Here is a 20,758-nt window from a genome sequence, read left to right as displayed (position 1 = left end):
CTGTCAGAAGGTAAGCATTCAGAGCGGAAGATGATCATTCATCAGACGTCTCATATATAAACTGAACAGAATGTGTTCTGTCCTTCTTTAACCTCCATAACATTCTGGATAAGACCGGAGCTCAGACTGTGATTGGCACTGACAAGACCGTCCTGCCAAGAAAAGCAACACAATGGTCATAATTTCAGTGGCCAAAAACAACCTCTAGCCATAGTAACTGTGAGGGGGAGCAGTGGTGCAGTTCAGATGATGTATATATATGTGGACGGATTTCATCATTCAGAGGAGGAGGATGGATGGACGCATTAACTCAACGGTGGACTTTGCCGCTGATAGACGCTGTTTGTGCTACAATCGTCCCCTAACTTTAACCTTGTGGTTATTATTGTAGCCATGATGACAAAGGTGACCTAACTTTAAGGAAGTAATAACTTTAACCCACACCACATGTTTCTCTAACCTTAACAAAGTGATCATTTTAACTCAAACCATGATCTTTCCCTAAACCTAACCAGACATTAACCGCAGAGTTGTCACATCATAAAACATCATTATTGTTTAACAGTCATGTGTAACGGTTTTGGAAAGCACAGACAAATGATGTTATCCTGGCGACTACTGCCCATAGAGGTGCCAGATGAGAAAACGCTGCTATGTGTTGTTCTGGAGTCACATGATCTGGAGTTTAATTTGGAGGACTGGTTGGTACTAACCGGTTACTGATTAAACTCTGAAATTGACTGATAGAACAGAAACATGAGTCTCTGGTCATCACTGTCAAGTCTCAGCCTTCTGAAAAAAAGCAACGTCTGCTGTTGAACAAAGACTGTCAACATGTCAGGAAGAATGTCAGCGTATACCTGAAGGCAGCGTTTCACACTCCATATGTTAATGTTCACACCAAAACTAGCTGTTAGCTGTAATTATCTGCTTTGGCTTCTATGTTTAAGATCAAACTGCCCCTTCTCAGTAACTATCTACGACTAATGACACTTAATAACACTGTATTGCATTTAAAATCAATATTGAACAAGAAAATGTTAGTGAAAAGGTTTTTAACCCAGGGCTAACATTAGCTGGTTAGCTAGCAGCACCATTGATTATTTAATGAAAAGAAAGCCCCCAAACATGTGACTGCTGTTTTTACTGACACTATTTAACTCTTGACTCTTTATAAAAAATCTATTTATCTCCATCTGCTGTTTTGCACGACACATTTCAGTGCGGCGAATTTGTTTTGACAAAAACAATAATTTAGCTGCTAATGATAGCATCAAGCTAACTCTAATGTTTATGTCTTGTGGGTTCTGGTTAAAACCACTGATGCTAAAGTCACTTTACAGGGAAATTATGAGGCTCTGACTCATTTACAAATTCATTCAAGTCAAACAGTTTCATGTGATGAGCTGAGGTTGGTTGTTCGTACCTCACACTGCAGTTAACAGCGCTACGAGCTCCGCTGATACTACGTAGAGTTTTCTATCTGGAAGAAACCAAGTAGCCTAAACAGAGAGGGGGGGTTTGTGTGCAGCAGGCAGAGTTAAATACCAATAAAAGCATACATAGAAGAGAATTTTGTTAATATGCTATGTTATTAAGGCTAATTAAAACAATTTATTGAATTTAACAATTTCTAAAATCATCTGATCTCAAATATATAAGAGGGCACATGTCTCTGTATGCGACGTATTTATAAGAACAAACCAACAGACAGCAGACAGAAGCAACAAAGGGTCCCAATTGAACTTGAACTGGAGACGTTGTGGCATCCAGCCTCTTTCTAGAACATTTTACTGAATACAGAAACCCGTAATTTAACACAATTATATCAAACTGCTGCTTAGTTTGAACGATCAATGATAATAATAATACATTTTCTTTATAGAGCATTTTTCAGAGATGCTTTACATGACAAAATTAATATACAGTCTGTCAGGAGATTCAAGTGAACAGAAAACAGAACTGATCATTAATGTTCTTTAAAGAGTTCATATTGTTCTCTTTGTGGTTTTCTGTTATTTATATCCTGTTCTGATGTCGGATACTAAACATGTTCAAAATGTACGAAAACATAATGCAGAGAATGAAATGCTGCTAATGTGACCACACACACACATACACATACATACACGCTCAGTCCCTCAGGACTCGTGATGTATTTTTCTTGCCAGAGCGCTGATTGCACTGAGGTATTTGAGGTGAACAGGGTCGGTGTGTGTGTGTGTGTGTGTGTGTGCGATATTTTTTGTGAAATTCTTGGTTGTCATTTTCTTGGACGACTTCAATCAACAAAAACATCTGTGTTCATTCACTCATTTTCTGTGAATAATATGTTGTTGAAAATTACTGAGTCAGTCACATAACTCAGATAGAAAAAATAGAAAACAGACAATGAAAGAAAAAAGGAAAATATAAATAGATGCACATGTTTTCACGACTTAAAGCAGACGGTGTGACTGAATATAAACATTTTATATCAGATGTTAGATGTTTGTGAACTTAATATAACTTTAATAATTACCTGTTTGTTTGCTGCTCTGTGCTTTGTTGATATTAATTTTTAGAAGGTCATGTCAACCATTTATCAATAAGTGTGTATTGTTGTGCTTGTGTTGTTTGAGCTATTTTTACTTGTTTGTTTTTATTTATTTTTACTTTAATGTGTGGTAGATTAGCAACTGACAGGAGTCCAATAAAATGAATAAATATAAAATGAATAAGTATAATAAAACAGAAGAAAGAGAACCGTATGTTATAAAAGGTGATGTTTTGTGTGTGCAGGAGTGATGGGAATGGTGGAGATGGACACGTTGGGAGACAGACAGATGGACTTTGCTGTTTGGGACATGACGGACTACGAGTCTGGAGAGTTTCAGGTAAACACCTTTGACTCGTGATGTCATCACCTGGGAGAAAAACACACTGATGATGCTAAACAACAACATAAACGCATTTTTTTTGTTTGTACAGATTTTATTTTATCAAACCCTTTTCAGCTGTCGAGTCTCAGTTTTGTTTTGAACTCAACCTCGTAAACTCTCTTAAAATAAAGGCAACTGAACAATGCTGACTGGTGGATTTTCTCTCTGCAGACTGATTTTCATAAAAATAATGTAAAACTAAAGCTTGTCTCTAAAGAAGGAAATCAAATTAAAATGAATATCAGGACATGAAGTCAGCAGGATTTATAGTTAATGATCTGAAACATGAAAAAAAGCAGAATTAGTCCTTATATTTAAGTTTGGTCTCAGGTTGGACTGATGTGAGTTCATTGCCATTAAATCAGACTAACATGAACCTGTAGAAACATGGCAGGTTCAGTCCAGGTGTGACAGTGTGTGTGTGTGTGTGTGTGTGTGCAGGTGGTGTGTGTGTATAACAGCAGTAAGAACCAGCTGGTCATGCAGAGTGGGCGGAGCTTCCAGTGGCCCGGTGGCTCTCCACCTCCAGATATCCCCGAGTGTGGCTTCAAGAACGACAATCCAGCCTGCCTTACACGTATGATACACACACACACATTCATATTTGTATTTCCTTATTATGAAGACCCTCACAGACATCATTCATTTCCTACCCCCGACCCCTAACCTCCGACAGCCCTCTGAAGAGGGGCCCCCCATTTCCAAAAGATGTCTTCACTTTTAAAAATGTCCCATTTCCAAAAATTGTCTTCCTTTTTAAAAGAGTGTCCCGCTGTAATTGTCCCTCACAAAATTACCCCCATGCACATTTACTGTACTAAGTATGTTCTAATGTCTACGTCTTTCTCTCCAGGTACAATTACAATGCATCAGATGGTTGCCATAGTGATCTGCTTCGTGTTTGTCATCATTGTTACCATCACCGTCTTTATCTACAGGTGAGACACACACACGCACACATTTGTACATATGTATACTAGTGAGGACCCCTGTTGACATAATGCTTTCCCTACCCCTAACCTTAAACTGAATCTAAAACTAACTCTAACCTTAAAACCAACCTTTAACCCTCGGTGAAGGTTCAGCCCAAAGTGAGAACCAACCAAAATGTCCTCACTCACTCCCAGGGTCTAAAACTCAAATGAGTCCCCACAAAGATAGACGTACACGACTACAAACACACTTTTTGGTGATTTGAGCTCTCACTTCTCTCTTTGACTTTTCTGTTTTCTCTTTTCATTTCTCTTGTCTGTCGTTTATTCCTCGTCCCTCTCTTCAACCATCTCTCATCTCTACCTGTCTTTCTCTCTGTCTTCCCCTTTTCACACGTTCTCTCTCATGTAATAGAGAGATGAGACAGAAGGGATGTGGTATGGATGTGTAGATAAAATGAAGCAAGATTCTTCAACAAAAAACAATTCAACTACACACATAAACTGGGAAAATATTTAAAACTACTTTGTTGTGTTTTTGTATCACTCCAACAGTTTCCTGCAATGTTAAACAAACGATAAGCAGGGTCTGGCCCTTGTTCTCAATGTTCTCATTTTCCAAAAATCTGCTCACTTTGTAAGAATTATCCTCACTTTTAAAAAATGCCCAGACTTCCCAAAGAATGTTCACACTTTTTAAACAATCTGCACAAAAAACAATGTTAGAAATCAACAGTCAGTGACTTAAAGATAAAATAACAGTGGGCCCAGAATGGAGCCTTGTGGAACTCCGCTTAAATGGGTCACTTGTTCCCAAACTTTTTTCCTGACTTTTCTCTAATCTTTCTTCTTTATTGCAACATATTCAAATTAAGTGAGCCTGACCCTTTAAATCTAACGAGTCTGAGTCTGTCAGATGAGGAAATAAAACTATAAGGTTTTAACTGTTTAGCTGAAACTGAAAATGTTCTCATGTATGTAATACTACTTTTGTAGTTTTGGTGACTGGTGTTACAGCTGTTATAAATTGATTCTGTTTTGCATTTATACAATAGATTAGATTAAATATTATCATCATACAAGTGAAAATGATGAAATAACTTCTGTATGATCTGAGTAGTTTAGAAATATTATTGTGTGTAGGTTTAATCTGTTCTGTGTAACATTTTCCATCAATAAATCATCAACACTCTGTGACACAGCAGTCTAACAGGTTGATGCTGTTCATCCAGAGATAACAGAGCAGCAAATGGTTGAAAGGCCTGATGGGAAACATTAGTGCTTCTATTACAGCTGTGAGATGTTCTTGTTCTGGTTCTGGAGTCATTGAATCACAGTACCGATGATATATTGATTCATAAAATGATACACTGGCCAGCTAGTTGAGGATAACTGGTGTTTAGTTGGCCTGGTGTTTCTTCAGTTGTTCACGAAATGTTAATAAACTCAGCTGCAGAGAAAACTTTGATGACTATTGATTCAGCAGTCTGTGATCACAGGAGGTTGTTTTCTTCAGGTCTTGATATGGGAGGTAAACATGATAAAGGTGCCAACACATCAGGTAACTCAAGATGGTAACTGCCAGTGTCACTACCAAGTTTAATTTACACATTGAATGAAGGTAGATGCTTCCCACCAGAGGAGTTCCTTACAGGGTCTAAGAGGAACCCCGTGCTGTTACAACAGCTGGAGGAAGGGGAGGTAGCCCAGAAGTGAGATTTGTAGAGAGTTACTGGATTCTGAAGGACAAAGTACCATTGATCAGTTCAGTCAGGACAATCTAATTCCTTTGTTCCAACATTTGAGCCTGCAGGGCTGCCATCCAGGTCAGGAATGGGAGGAAGTGATGGCCACAGGAAGTGATCAACCAACCAATTCATGGTTGTGGCACAGTGCGCCGTTTCCATGTGCAAAATAAAAACACAGATAAACATATAATAAATAGCAACAAAAAACATACACAAACAAAACCTTGCTTCATACATGTCAAGTAGCAGCAGCTATAGCATTATGTTTTTCTGTGTTGCTCTCTAGAGATGTCACCATTACTGCAGTGAGTCAAAGTGTAATTCAATGACTATATTTCAACATTTTTATTTTTTATTTATTTATTTAGATCCCCATTAGGTACTGTATTGCAACAGTGGCTACTCTTCCTGGGGTCCCCAGCAGGTAGCAGGTTCCACAGGACGTACTGTATCTCCTGGTAAAATATGTACAGAAGTAATTAAAACACTGCACCATTATCTCACAGGTTTACCAGTCAGTAGCTTATTTACATCCATCTACAACCTGGAGTAATCAATTATACAGGGCATGTTCCAGGGCCCTGAAACATTTAGGGGTTTTCCACCATATTCCCACCCTTGGACTCTAACAGGGACCCCCTGGACTCTTTGTCTGTCTCTGTTTCTGTCTCGCTGCTCAACTCACTCGTCTGTTTCTTGTTTATCCTTTACCTCACCTCTCTCTCTCTCTGTTTCCCCTGCCCCACTTCTGTCATCACACACACTGACTCTACAAACACAAACACACATGATAATACATCCACTGTCCACCACAAACACACACACACACACACACACACACACTCGTCTTCCTGTCTGTCCAACAGGAAGCTGAAGCTGGAGAGCGAGCTAGCAGCTCAGCTGTGGAGGGTTTCCTGGGATGATGTCCAGATGAGTAACCTGGATAAAGTCCTGCGGAGAGCCTGCAGCAGACTCACCATGTCTCTGGTAACAATCACACTGACTATTAAACATAATAAACATGGTTTCTACTCACTGCTGACTGATTAAAACAAATTTATTTGGTTTCTCTGCAGAAAGGATCCAACTACGGCTCTCTGATGACCATGGAGGGAAACTTCCAGATCTACACTAAAACTGGATACTATAAGGTCTGTAACCGCCTTACACCACCTAACAGCTAACACTGAACACACTCCTCTGACCACTAATAGTGCTGTAATGGAAAATAACAGTGTGGTTTTATGAGTAAAGTGGTAATCTTGCTGAATTTGTCTCCTGCAGGGAAACCTGGCAGCCATAAAGTATATCAACAAAAAACGCATGGAACTGACCAGGAACGTTCTGTTTGAACTAAAACATGTAAGAAATCTATCTATTTACTAACAACCTACCGATGGACCTACCTTACCTTACCTACCTAACTACCCACCATACAACCTACCGACCAACCTACCTACAGAAGTACCTGACTCTCCAACCTACCTACCTACCTATCTACCTACTGACCAGCATACCTATCAATCGATCAACCTACCTACTGAAGGACCGAGCAACCTACCTTCTCTCAGAACTACTAACAGAACTACTGACCCATCTACTCTACCTAAGTTGACCACTGAGAATCGACGGTTGGGGTTTGGTGCCTTGCTTTGAAATAGCATGCCGATGTTCTTGGTGGGATTTGAACCAGCAGCCTTTGTCTTCCTGCAGATGCGTGATGTTCAGAATGAACACCTGACCCGCTTCATCGGCGCTTGCATCGACCCACCAAATATGTGCATCATCACAGAGTACTGTCCTAGAGGCAGCCTGCAGGTACAACAAGCCCAACTTTCTACACTCTATACCCGTCTTTACTCTTCTATCAACTTTATACCCTCTGTACCTGTCTATACTCATCTATACCCATATTTATCTGTCTTTACCCTCTATACCTGTCTATACCCCTTTTATCAAACCTCCATACCCCTCTTTACCCATTTTTACCTTCTGTACTCCTCTGTCAACTCTCTATACCCCTGTAAAGGCTGATTTATGGTAGGTCAAGCGACACTTATCAAAATTATGTTTTTTTGACAGAAAAGGTGACGCTTGACACTTTCCTTTCATGCTGCACACCTGGTCTATTTTGGTCTGTAACTTGTAACATCCTTGTTTAATCAGTCCCGGTCGGGATGATATAATATAACTAATCAAGCCGGCCGGAGTATAGTGTCTTGTTACCATGGAGACGGCTGAAACCTTTCGCTGAAGCATAAATTGCGCAACTCTTCAATTTCTGTTGAACGACACTTATCAAAAGTGTACAGCGACTTACCATAAATCAGCCTTAACCCCTTCTGTCAACTCTCTATCCTCTATGAACCCTTTATACATGTCTCTACCTTTATATTTACCCTTTATACCCCTCTATTAACCCTCTATATCCCTCTATAACATTTTATACCCATTCATCAACTCCCTATTACCCTCTATACCCCTCTATCAACCCTCTATATCCCTCCGTTTAGCCCTCTGACCTCTCTGTATCCTTAGATCTTATTCCTTTATGTATCCTCATCTTTAATATAATGTATCAGCTGTCTATCAGCTCCATGTATCTTTGCAGCAGTCCTCTAACATTCCTTCATACATCAGACGATCTCTCCACCTCTCAGTTCGTTATCTGTCAGCGCTGTAACCTAGCAACCTCCCAGCACGGTAACTTAGCAACATGGGAGCACATGTCAGGCTGCTGTAGGTTGATGTGAGCTGTGTGGGGTTTGGGCTGTTGCCAGATGACCGTCGAGTTATTTTATGCACTGAGAGGAGGAAGGATTCATCACAACAGACCAGAGAGGATAAAAGAAATACAGAAAAGTCTTGTTTACTGCTCCACAGACAGTGAAACCTCATTTAAATACTAAGATTACACTGTTTTATCTGCTGAAACCTTGTAGTGACAGTGATTACATTCACTAAATTTAAAATATACCTTCACATTTATTTAATGACTGTTAGTTTAATGACTCTGCAGTTTTCTGTGTTCCTGGTAATCCGGTCTCTCTGAAGTTTCCTTTCTGTGGATGTTTCTCCTGACGAGAATCGGTGGATGCACACTCTGTTATTTCTAACAATATTGTTCTCAATGGTCAACTGCCAAATTTAAATAATCTGACGCTGATCCAACTCCAGCGTCTGCCAGCTCATGTTAGTATCAAAGGAGGCTGTAAGAAGTTTGTAGTTTCCTCCTTCAGAGAAAAGCAGCTGTGTTCAGTTAAAGAGGATTCCAGTGATTTTACTGCCTGCAGATTAAAGTATCGAAATATAAACAGAAGAACTGATACTTTTTGTACAAACTAGTTATGGTTCTTGTGCACACAACATAATTTACTACAGATTAATATGTATGAAACATGTAACCCTTTATTAATGATTCATAATGCTGGGATCGCATTCACACTGGATAGGCTTTGTGTATATCCCTGAACAAAAGACCAAGTACACAATCATAAATCATCATAATAAATTATTATGAATAATTAATAAACATTTTCTAACTCATCAGGTCTGCAGTTATATTTAATAAGTCATTCATGAAAATAATTAAAGTCTGAAGTTATAAATTGTTAATGAATAGATTTCTTTCTTCCTTTATGTTCCAGAGCAGCAAAAATGTAATTGTATGACATGCTGAGATGAAAAAATAACCTGATTAGTTGAGTTCTCTTCATTATATTGCGGCTGTGTGCATCTGAAATTGTCAGGCTGCATGTTAGAGACACATATGAATTTATAGTAAATTGTCTTGTTCACACAATACAAGATAAAAAAAAGAATCACGTCTCAGGACTTTGGGGGCTCTGTACTTTTACTTTATACAAAAATAATCTCTTCTGTGAAACACGTCAAAGCTCTCAAACTGCTCGGTGAGAAAGATGTTTTTCTTCCAGACATCAGAGTGTATAAACCTGACAGAGAACAGATCACACACAGAAACAGAGATGCATGTATACACACACACACACACACACCTGCACACTGACATCATAATGACACTGTATCGACTGTGTGTGTGTGTGTGTGTGTGTGTGTGTGTGTGTGTGTGTGTAATTCAGGACCTGATGGAGAGCGACAGCATCACACTGGATTGGATGTTCAGATACTCCCTCATCAATGACATTGTCAAGGTAACAGTGTGTCGCTGGGGTGGGGCTGTGACGGGCTGGGCTTACAGAGAACAGACATGTTTCTATGGAGACGATGCACTGAAATCACCTTTTCATGTGGCCACCAGGGGACACTAAAGACTCCAAAATACCCCCCATCTCTTTGAAAACACACACTGAACTCAGGGATAAATACATTTAACCCAAATAAAAACAGTTTTGCTTTTTTTTTGTTATGTAGGGCATGGCGTTCCTCCACAACAGCGTCATTGTCTCCCACGGCAACCTGAAGTCATCAAACTGTGTGGTGGACAGTCGCTTCGTCCTGAAGATCACCGACTATGGTCTAGACAGTCTCCGAAACTCCAGCTGCCCCGAGGACACACACGCATACTACGCCCGTAAGACAAACACTTTTCTACTTTCACTGCTCCACTCCGCTAACATTATGGTGTTTTCTATTGTTTTGGGCGTATTCACACGTTTCACTTCCTATAAATTCCTCACAATAAAAGTCTCCTGTTTTATTTAGTCTTTTAAAAGCTTTTAATTTGAAACAGTAAAGCAGGAAATGTTGGGTTTGCATCGGCAGTAACTCAACACAACTCTGATACTTAAAGCTGGCCAATCAGAACAGAGTGGGCTCATCAGGAGGGGGGCCTTAAAGATGGACTGTGAAGAGACACAGTGTATACTGAGGGGCTGCATAAAGGCCCAGTTCAAGTTAAATAAGGAGTTTTTTGAACTGTGAATTATGCAAAGCTACTAGTGGAGTAAAAAAAATAAACATTTATGGCTGTAAATTAGCATAATAGGTTCTCTTTAAAAACTGTAAAATAAACTGTTATTGCTTTCGTGTTACCAAATTTTGATGGAACCATCTGTTTTGTGAAAGTGTTAATCAAGTAAATAAAACACACACACCTGTCCGTGCAGGTAAGCTCTGGACGGCACCAGAGCTGCTGAGGATGGACTGTCCTCCTCCCTGTGGGACTCAGAAAGGAGACGTTTACAGTTTCGGCATCATCCTGCAGGAAGTGGCTCTGCTGAGAGGAGTTTTCTACCTCGACACACACACTCTCACTCCCAAAGGTCAGACACTGTGTTCATGCTCTACTCACCATGCTGGGACATACGGCTGCTCAGTCACACCGTGCACACAGAATAATAAAGGTGCTAACTGGAACCAAAAACAGTTCTTCTGAGTGATGCCATACAAGAACCATTTTTGGTTCCACAAAGAACCTTTTGGAGAAGGGTTCATTGATGAACTATTTCTGTGGATGGTTCTTTAAAGAATACCCAAAGGTGCCTCAAAGAACCATCAAAAAATGGTTCTTTGAGGCACCTTTGGGGATATATGGTTCCCTAAAGAACCATAAATAAGTTATTTAAGGAACCATTTTCAAGAAAGTTCTTTGCAGAGCCAACTTGTTCAGTGAAGAACCCTTTTTTCTACAATGTGAATGATTCTTTGAGGATATTAAATTTAAATATTACATGTAGGGTGAAAATGAATGAATGATCTGTTAGCATTAGTTTAGTTTATTGATATTGCTATAAAAATCAAAGCATTTCAATTAGGGCATAACATTTGAAGTACAATACTGTTGAAAGTACAGATACCAGCAACACAAAAAATATGATTTACATTCATACATATGAACATATCTGCAAACAAAAACTGAATTCGATTTAAATTTTTTGTATCTGAAAACCACATATCTGGACAAGTTAAAAAGGTAAAAAATTCTGAGCAAAACTTGTAATATTATCAGCATTACAAGACAATTGCACACATACATCATGTATGCAAATATGCAAAGGGTGATTACAGCTTGAAAAGGGCAACCCATCAACAATTAGAATAAATCAAGTAAAGAGAAGAAAAATGTCCACTTCAGATGAGCACAGAAGAGCCATGTAATGATGGACTTCATAGTCACGAACCCACATTGGCAGTCAAAGTATCAAGCCTCAAGATGAACACCTCTAAAAATGAAAACAGAACTTATGTGCACAGGATCTCGTTGGAGATGATCACAGAGAGCAGGACGGTCTCCCTCCCTCCTCTCGGTTTCTCACCAATTACTAAACACGGAAAATTAGTTTTGCGGTATGTACTGAGAAAAAGTGAAATCAAATCAAATGGATCATTATTTTTTTATTTTATGTCATCACCTACCATCAAATAACTCAAATAAGCATAAAGAACCTTTTCATACTACAAAGAACCATATGAAATACCTGAAGAACCATTCACTAAATGAAGTAGGTTCTTTATTCGGTCATGGTCCTTTGTAGAACTACAAAGCCTTTTGTAGAACTATTATTTTTCTGAGAGTGGGAACAAAAAGCAGATTCCTGCATGTAAATCTACACAATTTAACATTAAGACTTAAGGTTTGAGTAGGTCACCAGTGTGTTTGTGTGTGTGTGATAACAGTGTAGAATCTGTTTATTTAAATTCCTCTGTGACAGCTCGATAACACGCTGCTGTCATCACACACACACACACACTCATCCATGTCAACATGTCAGTGATGTTCTCAGAGCAGCATTAACTCTGTCTGAGTTCCAGCAAACACTGATATGTTCACTTAAGTTTAGTCAAAACAATCAAATAAAGTAAATAAGTTTTCAGGTTAATGTTATTGTGATATATTTAATTTGATCTCCTCACAGATCTCTCAGTATCAGTGTATCTGTGGTCTGATCAGTAAATGTTGAAGATGTGTTTGAGTTCATTTAAAAACAGTGACTCTTTTTTTGAGTTTTTTTTACACTAATATATCCCAAACACTACAGTAAATATCTATGTCACTGGTAAATCAGCTGATATATTATCTGATTTTTTTCTCATCTCGATATTTAAAATATAATATTAAAAGTAACAAAACCTGAAGTCACAAAGCTCAACAGCCAGTTTTTTCAGATGGATTTTGAACATCACATCAGATCTGCAAACACGTCCTCATGTTGTTTACAAAATGTTAATTTTTGTTGTTATTTTGATGTTTGAAATGTGATTAATATACAAAAATAATTCATAACTTAAACCAAAAAGCAATATAAAAAACACAGAGTGAGGTTTATTATGTTGCCGTTACATTTAACAAGCAAAGATCTAATTTCAAAACTATGAATGTCATGAACTAAACTAACAGAGAGAATTTTATGAACTTTAGATTTCCTGCATCTAACAAGCTGCTCATAACATCTTGATATGGATTTATTATTAATGTAGTAACTGAGGCTGTTTGAAATGTGTTTATTTTACCAAAAAATATCATAAATGTAACACAGAATCAAAATCAATTTAAACAAAAAAGATAGATAGATGGATAGATAGATAGATAGATAGATAGATAGATAGATAGATAGATAGATAGATAGATAGATAGATAGATGGCACCCTCCAGTGGACAATGTGGTTGTTGGTGACAGTCAGAAACTCTTCACAAAGGTCGGATCATGTTACTCTGAATACTCTGGACTGAGCTCAGCAGCTTCAGTCAGCTGGATCTCGTATTGGAATCAGCACTTTGATGTTTTCAGAGTAACATGAGACAAGATCAGATCAAACTGCAGGAGCATCACTCAGAGAGTTGATGACACAGTAATAACCCTGTACAGTCATCAGGACGGGGTCGTCATCATCATCATCATCATCATCATCATCACAGTGTGGTCTGGATGACAGGTCAGAGACCAAACATCTCAGAATGACTCTGAAAGTGAAACCAGAACTAAAACCTCAAAGACGTCACTGATTTAACACCAGAAATTTCTGTGTAATTATTATTACATGGAAAGTATAAATTATCATGTCATGTTGTAGTTTCATGACAACTGCAGTTTCAAATATAAAACCACTGAAAAACATTTTAAAAATAATTTGGCATGCACTGATATAAATAAATGTAAATGTAACTTTGTAGTCATTTAGAGTCTCCTAGTGGTTGTTCTTGTCTCTTTGTGGCCATTGTGGTGCTTTTGTGTTTCTTAAAGCAGTAATGCATCCTTACACAGACACCTTTCCATGAATAATAATGAAGAGGCTGTTTCTATCTGTCTTCCCCCTTCAGAGATTGTTCAGGCAGTGTGTCAGGGTGGTGTCCCCCCCCTCCGTCCCTCCCTCTGCTCCCACAGTCACAGTGAGGAACTCGGAGTCCTGGTCCAGCGCTGCTGGAGCGAAGAGCCCAGCGACCGACCCGACTTCAGCACCGTGAAAATACTGCTGAGGAAACAACACAGGTAGAGAGACAGACAGGTGGAGATACTGCTGAGGAAATGACACAGGTAGAGAGAGACAGGTGGAGATACTGCTGAGGAAACGACACAGGTAGAGACAGACAGGTGGAGATACTGCTGAGGAAATAACACAGGTAGAGAGAAAGACAGGATGAGATACTGCTGAGGAAACAACACAGGTAGAGAGACAGACAGGTGATTCCCACAGAGAACAATGATGTGTTCTCTTAACTTTAGTAACTGAATTATCTTTCACATCAGAACTTTAGCTTCCTCACACAAGATAAGAAAACAAAATACTGGACTACATAGTAACAATTTACTTTTCTTTACTGCAAAACTAAAACACACACTCCCTCTTCTTCACCTGTCTGTCCATCTGTTGCCAGGGGTTACGGCTCCAACATCCTGGACAACCTGCTGTCTCGTATGGAGCAGTACGCCAACAACCTGGAGGAGCTGGTGGAGGAGCGAACACAGGCATACCACGAAGAGAAACGCAAAGCTGAAGCCCTGCTGTACCAGATACTACCACAGTAATTATACTGCAGTACTACCAGATACTACCACAGTAATTATACTGCAGTACTACCAGATACTACCACAGTAACTATACTACAGTACTACCAGATACTACCACAGTAATTATACTGCAGTACTACCAGATACTACCACAGTAATTATACTGCAGTACTACCAGATACTACCACAGTAACTATACTGCAGTACTACCAGATACTACCACAGTAATTATACTGCAGTACTATGAGAGGCTTCCACAGTAACTATAATGCAGTACTACCACAGTAAATGCATATGAGTATTATTTGCAGTACTGTCACTGTCTGCGTTGCAGTTCGGTGGCCGAGCAGCTGAAACGAGGTGAGACGGTTCAGGCCGAAGCTTTTGACTCTGTGACGATCTACTTCAGCGACATCATCGGCTTCACTGCCCTGTCTGCTGAGAGCACGCCGCTGCAGGTCAGTAGAACCCAGTTACAGGTCAGCAGAACTCAGTAGAACCCAGTAGAACTCAGCTACAGGTATGTAGAACTCAGTAGAACCCAGTTACAGGTCAGCAGAACTCAGTAGAACCCAGTAGAACTCAGCTACAGGTCTGTAGAACTCAGTGGAACCCAGTTACAGGTCGGCAGAACTCAGTAGAACCCAGTAGAACTTAGCTACGGGTCTGTAGAACTCAGTAGAACCCAGTTACAGGTCGGAAGAACTCAGTAGAACCAAGTAGAACTTAGCTACGGGTCTGTAGCCAGTTACAGGTCGGAAGAACTCAGTTACAGGTCAGTAGAACTCAGTTACAGATCAGTAGAACTCAGTTACAGATCACAAGAACCCAGTTACAGGTCAGTAGAACTCAGTTACAGATCAGTAGAACTCAGTTACAGGTCAGCAGAACTCAGTAGAACCCAGTAGAACTCAGCTACAGGTATGTAGAACTCAGTAGAACCCAGTTACAGGTCAGCAGAACTCAGTAGAACCCAGTAGAACTCAGCTACAGGTCTGTAGAACTCAGTGGAACCCAGTTACAGGTCGGCAGAACTCAGTAGAACCCAGTAGAACTTAGCTACGGGTCTGTAGAACTCAGTAGAACCCAGTTACAGGTCGGAAGAACTCAGTAGAACCAAGTAGAACTTAGCTACGGGTCTGTAGCCAGTTACAGGTCGGAAGAACTCAGTTACAGGTCAGTAGAACTCAGTTACAGATCAGTAGAACTCAGTTACAGATCACAAGAACCCAGTTACAGGTCAGTAGAACTCAGTTACAGATCAGTAGAACTCAGTTACAGGTCAGTAGAACTCAGTTACAGATCAGTAGAACTCAGTTACAGGTCGGTAGAACTCAGTTACAGGTCGGTAGAACTCAGTTACAGGTCGGTAGAACTCAGTTACAGATTAGTAGAACTCAGTAGAGCACATGCAGTTCTTTGAAGCGTCACATCCTCTTGTTTACCTTTATTAACCTCTCTGGCTCCATCTAGTGGTTTGACTTGTTACTACAAATTAAAATGGCAGATTTCATTCATTTTCATGTAAACATTCAGAGTTCATTTATTTATTCGTTACATGCAGGTTGTGAACTTGTTGAACGACCTCTACACCTGTTTTGATGCCATCATCGACAACTTTGATGTTTACAAGGTAAAAATACAGACGGTTCCCCTGCTGTCTTTATGCTAAGCTAGGCTAATCATGTCCTGAACTTGTCTCTGTACCAGATACTGATAACCATCTGAAACATCAGGAGTCAACTCAGTTCTGTCTAGTTATCTGTTTATTTAGCACAAAATCACACATTTACCTCAAAGGGTTTCATTGTATATATATATATATATATATATATAAACACACACTTATACATACATACACACACACACACACACACACACACACACACACACACACACACACATATATATATATATATATATTTATTTTATTTTTATTTTTTTTATTTGCACCTCAGGTGGAGACGATCGGCGACGCCTACATGGTGGTGTCGGGTCTGCCGGTGAGAAATGGGAAGCTGCATGGTCGGGAGGTCGCACGCATGTCGCTTGCCCTGCTGGATGCCGTCAAGAACTTCAAGATCCGACATCGACCAAACCAGCAGCTCAAACTGCGTATCGGCATACACAGCGGTCAGTGTGTGTGTGTGGTATAAAACCTTTTGTGTCTCCAGAGGGAGCTGATGATGTCACTGATGACGTTGGTTGGGGCTAAAGACTACAAGTTTGAAAAGTAAAAAAATCTGAGGGTGTGGCGTTAGAAAGAAGTGAGTTTACCAGACCTCTGTAGCTCCTCATCTCTGCTCGAGGCTAGCAGCTACAGGCTACATTAGCCATTACTAGCAAAACACACCCCAACCTCCAGGTGCAATGTGGATAATGTAGACGCCAGGTTTTGACAGGATAAAAAAGCCAATATCCCTGGTTCTACTGCATCAATTTTCATCTTTAAAAAAAAAACCAAAAAACTGTTCATCATGAGTCTGATGATGTTACAGGATTGAAATGATAAATCTGTTGTGTTAACTCTTTAAACCTAATTTGTCTGTGTGTGTGTGTGTGTGTGTGTGTGTGTGTGTGTGTGTGTGTGTAGGTCCAGTGTGTACAGGTGTGGTTGGGCTGAAGATGCCCAGGTACTGTCTGTTTGGAGACACAGTCAACACGGCGTCACGCATGGAGTCCAACGGAGAAGGTAACAAACACACACTGTGCAAAAGTTTTAGGCACTAAAAGTAAAGTGAGGATGCCATGAATAGTTTTTATTGATCAGTTAACTTGATACAAAGTTCAGTAAGCAGCAAAATCCTAAAGTAAATCAATATCTGCTGTGAGCAGCTTTGCCTTAAAACAGCAGCAGTTCTCCTCGGTTCACCTGCACACACAGTGTTTCAGGCACTTGGCAGGTCGGTTGTTCCTGCATCTTGGAGAAGTTGCCACAGTTCTTCTTCTGTCTCTTCATGTTAATCCCAGACTGACTCCATGATGTTGAGATCAGAGACCATCTGTTGCAGGACTCCCTGTTCTTCTTGTTGCTGAAGATAGTTCTTTATGACTCTGGCTGGATGTTTGGGCTCGTTGTCCTGCTGCAGATGATCAGACGCCTCCCTGATGGTGTTGCAATATGGAGAAGAATCTAAACTTCTAAAGTGCCTAAAACCTTTGCACCGTACTGTATATCCAGATCAAAACAAAACAGAATAGAATACACTTTAATGTCCCTGTGAGGACATTTGTCTTCATCATCTACAATTCAGACATAAAACACCACAGAAGTCAAAGACTTGTACTAAGAGTACACCTGTACCTCACTGCAGCCAGGTGGGAAGTTAAAAATGTCAGTGTTAAGTTACTCTTTTAAGTTGCAATACATGATATTCAGCCACTAGATGTCGCACTATAGCACCAACCTCTCAGACCAAAACAAATGTGTGTTGATTATTTCCGGGAAAAAAAAAGAAGAAAGCCGACAACTCATGAAACTCAGATCAAACTGTCAAACTAGGCAGAGCTGATCGAATATGGATCAAGACTATGTTACTGTGTTGCCTTTTTCTGCCTCAAATGTTTTCAGAAACATATTTTAGTGAACTGTTTAGCTGTAATTCGAGAAAGTTTGTGACGCAGCCGCCATCTTGGAAACGGACACGGAGGGACTAACACGCATGCGCAGCCAGCACAGCTACCAAAACAAAGAACAGAGAAGCTCGGATAAGAACACAGAGAGAGAGAGAGTGTGACTTCATTCACTGCTCAGGTCGCCATTACTCTGTGATATCGCTACATAGCAAATAGTTGTTTTCTGACAGCTAATATGGCTAAATATCGTTTATTGTTGGAAACCACTGGTTTCATCTTTAACAATGTGTTGTATTTTAAAAGCTTGTTATATTATCCATTGTGTCAAATCTTCATCTGAAAAGCAACTAAAGCTATCAAATAAATGTAGTGGAGTAGAAAGTACAATATTTCCCTCTGAAATGTAGAAAGTAGCATCACATGGAAATACTCAAGTAAAGTACAAGTACCTCAACACTGTACCAAAGTTCAGTACTTGAGTAAATGTACTTAGTTACTTTCCAGCACTGCTGTGCAGCAAATGTTGAAGTGATGTTTCTCAGTTTGTTGATTTCGTCTCTCTGCAGCTCTGAAGATTCACTTGTCGGAGGCGACTCGGCTGGTCGTGGAGGAGTTCAGCTGCTTCCAGCTGCAGCTCAGAGGAGAGATTGAAGTGAAGGGCAAAGGTCGCATGAGGACGTACTGGCTGCTGGGAGAGAGCAACAGCAACAAGTGACCGAGAGAGAGAGATTTATCAGTGATGAGATGGAGAGAGGAAGAGTTAAAGGAAAGTTCAGAAAACATGTTTATTTGTTTGTGACAGAACGAAACAAAGACAGAAAGATATCAGACAGATAGAAGGATGTTTGAGGTCAAAGGTCACACTAACACCAAACAGACTGATTGACTGACTGACAGGTCTTAAACACCTCCTCCTCTCTGATTGAACGTTTACCTCTGACATCATTTATCATGTTGACTTTGCAGAACTCAAACTAAAAAAACAGACAGACGAATGTTTTACTGTAAACTAAAACATCTGAAAACCAAAAGTTTAGTTAGCGTGTAAATACAGAAATAAACTGAGTGTGTTTTATTATCTGTGTGTTGTTATTGTTCAACCTGTAAACTGCAGACATTTTTATTTTCCTTCATTAAATTAAACAGGAGAGACTAAATGCTCTTGCTGGACCTGCGTCCTTGCAGTCTGACGGAAGACACCCGAGGGCTGATTGGTTAGGGTTAGGGTTAAAAATATCAGGGTCAGAGCCAATCAGAGGCAGAGAAGGGGCGGGTCATACTTGGTATGCAGGCCCAGCAAGAGCATTTAGTCTCTCCCTGGAGACGACTCGTTTTCAGTTCCATAAATTCACGTCTAACAGAAACACAATGACTCTTTGTTTCTGAAACGTCCACAGTCCTCTCGCTTCATGCTCACTTGATCTTATTCTAAACAACTGTTGGACACTTTTAGGTTGTTGTTGGTTTTTACATGATTTCTCTGAAAATCTATAAGTCTGAATTCCGTCTGACATTAAAAAATACTTGAAAATAAGAACTGCAAAGTAGAAAATTTCATTATATAGATAAAACAAAAAACTTTTGTTTCAGAAAGCAGATGAGGTAAAAACTATCACAGACACTAAAAATGTGTGATATTGATAAAAATTTTATATATTTTTTTAATTATAAAGGAGTTATTAGTTAATGGTTTCCATGATCTTCAGTACAGACAGATTTTCTCTCCTGCTATTGGTTCATACTGACGCTGATCACTTCCGTAAACACACGTTTAAGGAAAGTGATTGGTCAGACGTCTCCCTCACTGAGGATTTTGTTTTGTTTTGTCTGAAACTTTTAATGCTGCCATCTCAAAGAAACTTCACTGGGACTCACCTGCTTAAATAAAAATGCAACAATCAACAAAACTTTATTTGTAAAATTTTAAAAAATAAGTCTGTGAACTTGCTGATAAAATAGCTCAACACTTGTTTTGCAGCTTTTCTCATACGGTTTATTTATTTATTCACTATATAAAAATGTGCTTTTTTGTTTTTATGATTTCTGCAGTTCATAACAAAAGCACTTTTATATTATAAATATTTTATTGTACTAGAACAATTATAAAAAATGTCACAATTACAAAAAGTAAGTTTGTTGGTTTAGACTTTAAACAGTGAACATATCAAAAATAAAATAAGAATAAAGAAGAATATAAATATGTAGTAAAGAATAAATCAGTGCAGAGCAGTGAGATAATTTACTATTTATTGTTTTTTGATTTGTGTAAATAAATAAATATTATTTTCTTCTCTCTCTCTCTCTATATATATATATATATATATATTTATTTTTTTTCTGTATTTCTACATTTCTTCATTTATTTATTTATTTATTTATACTATAAGTCATTCTTCGTCCTCCATATGTTCAGACAGTAAAGGAACGAAAAAAGTCACAGACGGTAAAATAATAATAATGTCGGTGATATTTTGATGTGTCTTATTTATAAACTCGTTATTATAAATTAATGAGTTTCTATGCAGGTGGGCTTCAATACAGCAGGCCGATGATTGGCTACAGCTTGATCGGATTTTCTCTCCTGCCATTGGTTCGTACTTAGATCACTCAGACTTCTCAGGAGGATGATTGGCCCGCAGGCCCGGTAGTGTCCG

At 39.2% G+C, this 20,758-nt stretch overlaps 1 protein-coding gene and 1 long non-coding RNA gene across 2 annotated transcripts in view; both read left to right on the top strand.

Annotated features, from left to right (window-relative positions):
- Positions 1-19,072, top strand: part of npr1a (natriuretic peptide receptor 1a) — a 42,056-nt gene extending 22,984 nt beyond the window's left edge. The window contains exons 6-22 of the mRNA XM_044336078.1: positions 2,782-2,876; positions 3,363-3,498; positions 3,775-3,859; positions 6,468-6,588; positions 6,678-6,752; positions 6,886-6,963; positions 7,315-7,419; positions 9,702-9,773; positions 9,994-10,153; positions 10,689-10,844; positions 13,841-14,009; positions 14,396-14,542; positions 14,863-14,986; positions 16,093-16,161; positions 16,487-16,661; positions 17,122-17,220; positions 18,671-19,072. Of these exons, the coding sequence (XP_044192013.1) occupies positions 2,782-2,876; positions 3,363-3,498; positions 3,775-3,859; positions 6,468-6,588; positions 6,678-6,752; positions 6,886-6,963; positions 7,315-7,419; positions 9,702-9,773; positions 9,994-10,153; positions 10,689-10,844; positions 13,841-14,009; positions 14,396-14,542; positions 14,863-14,986; positions 16,093-16,161; positions 16,487-16,661; positions 17,122-17,220; positions 18,671-18,819 (2,015 nt within the window). The 3' untranslated portion in view covers positions 18,820-19,072. The remainder of the gene's footprint in view (positions 1-2,781; positions 2,877-3,362; positions 3,499-3,774; positions 3,860-6,467; positions 6,589-6,677; positions 6,753-6,885; positions 6,964-7,314; positions 7,420-9,701; positions 9,774-9,993; positions 10,154-10,688; positions 10,845-13,840; positions 14,010-14,395; positions 14,543-14,862; positions 14,987-16,092; positions 16,162-16,486; positions 16,662-17,121; positions 17,221-18,670) is intronic.
- LOC122970155 lies at positions 15,028-15,890 on the top strand. Its single transcript, XR_006399162.1, has 3 exons — positions 15,028-15,223; positions 15,283-15,624; positions 15,684-15,890. It is a non-coding gene; the product is annotated as an uncharacterized LOC122970155 (long non-coding RNA).
- Positions 19,073-20,758: the final 1,686 nt, after the last annotated feature.

The sequence above is a fragment of the Thunnus albacares genome, chromosome 19 (assembly GCF_914725855.1).
Source record: "Thunnus albacares chromosome 19, fThuAlb1.1, whole genome shotgun sequence".
Lineage (NCBI taxonomy): Eukaryota > Metazoa > Chordata > Actinopteri > Scombriformes > Scombridae > Thunnus > Thunnus albacares.
This window is presented reverse-complemented; position numbering and strand designations above follow the sequence as displayed.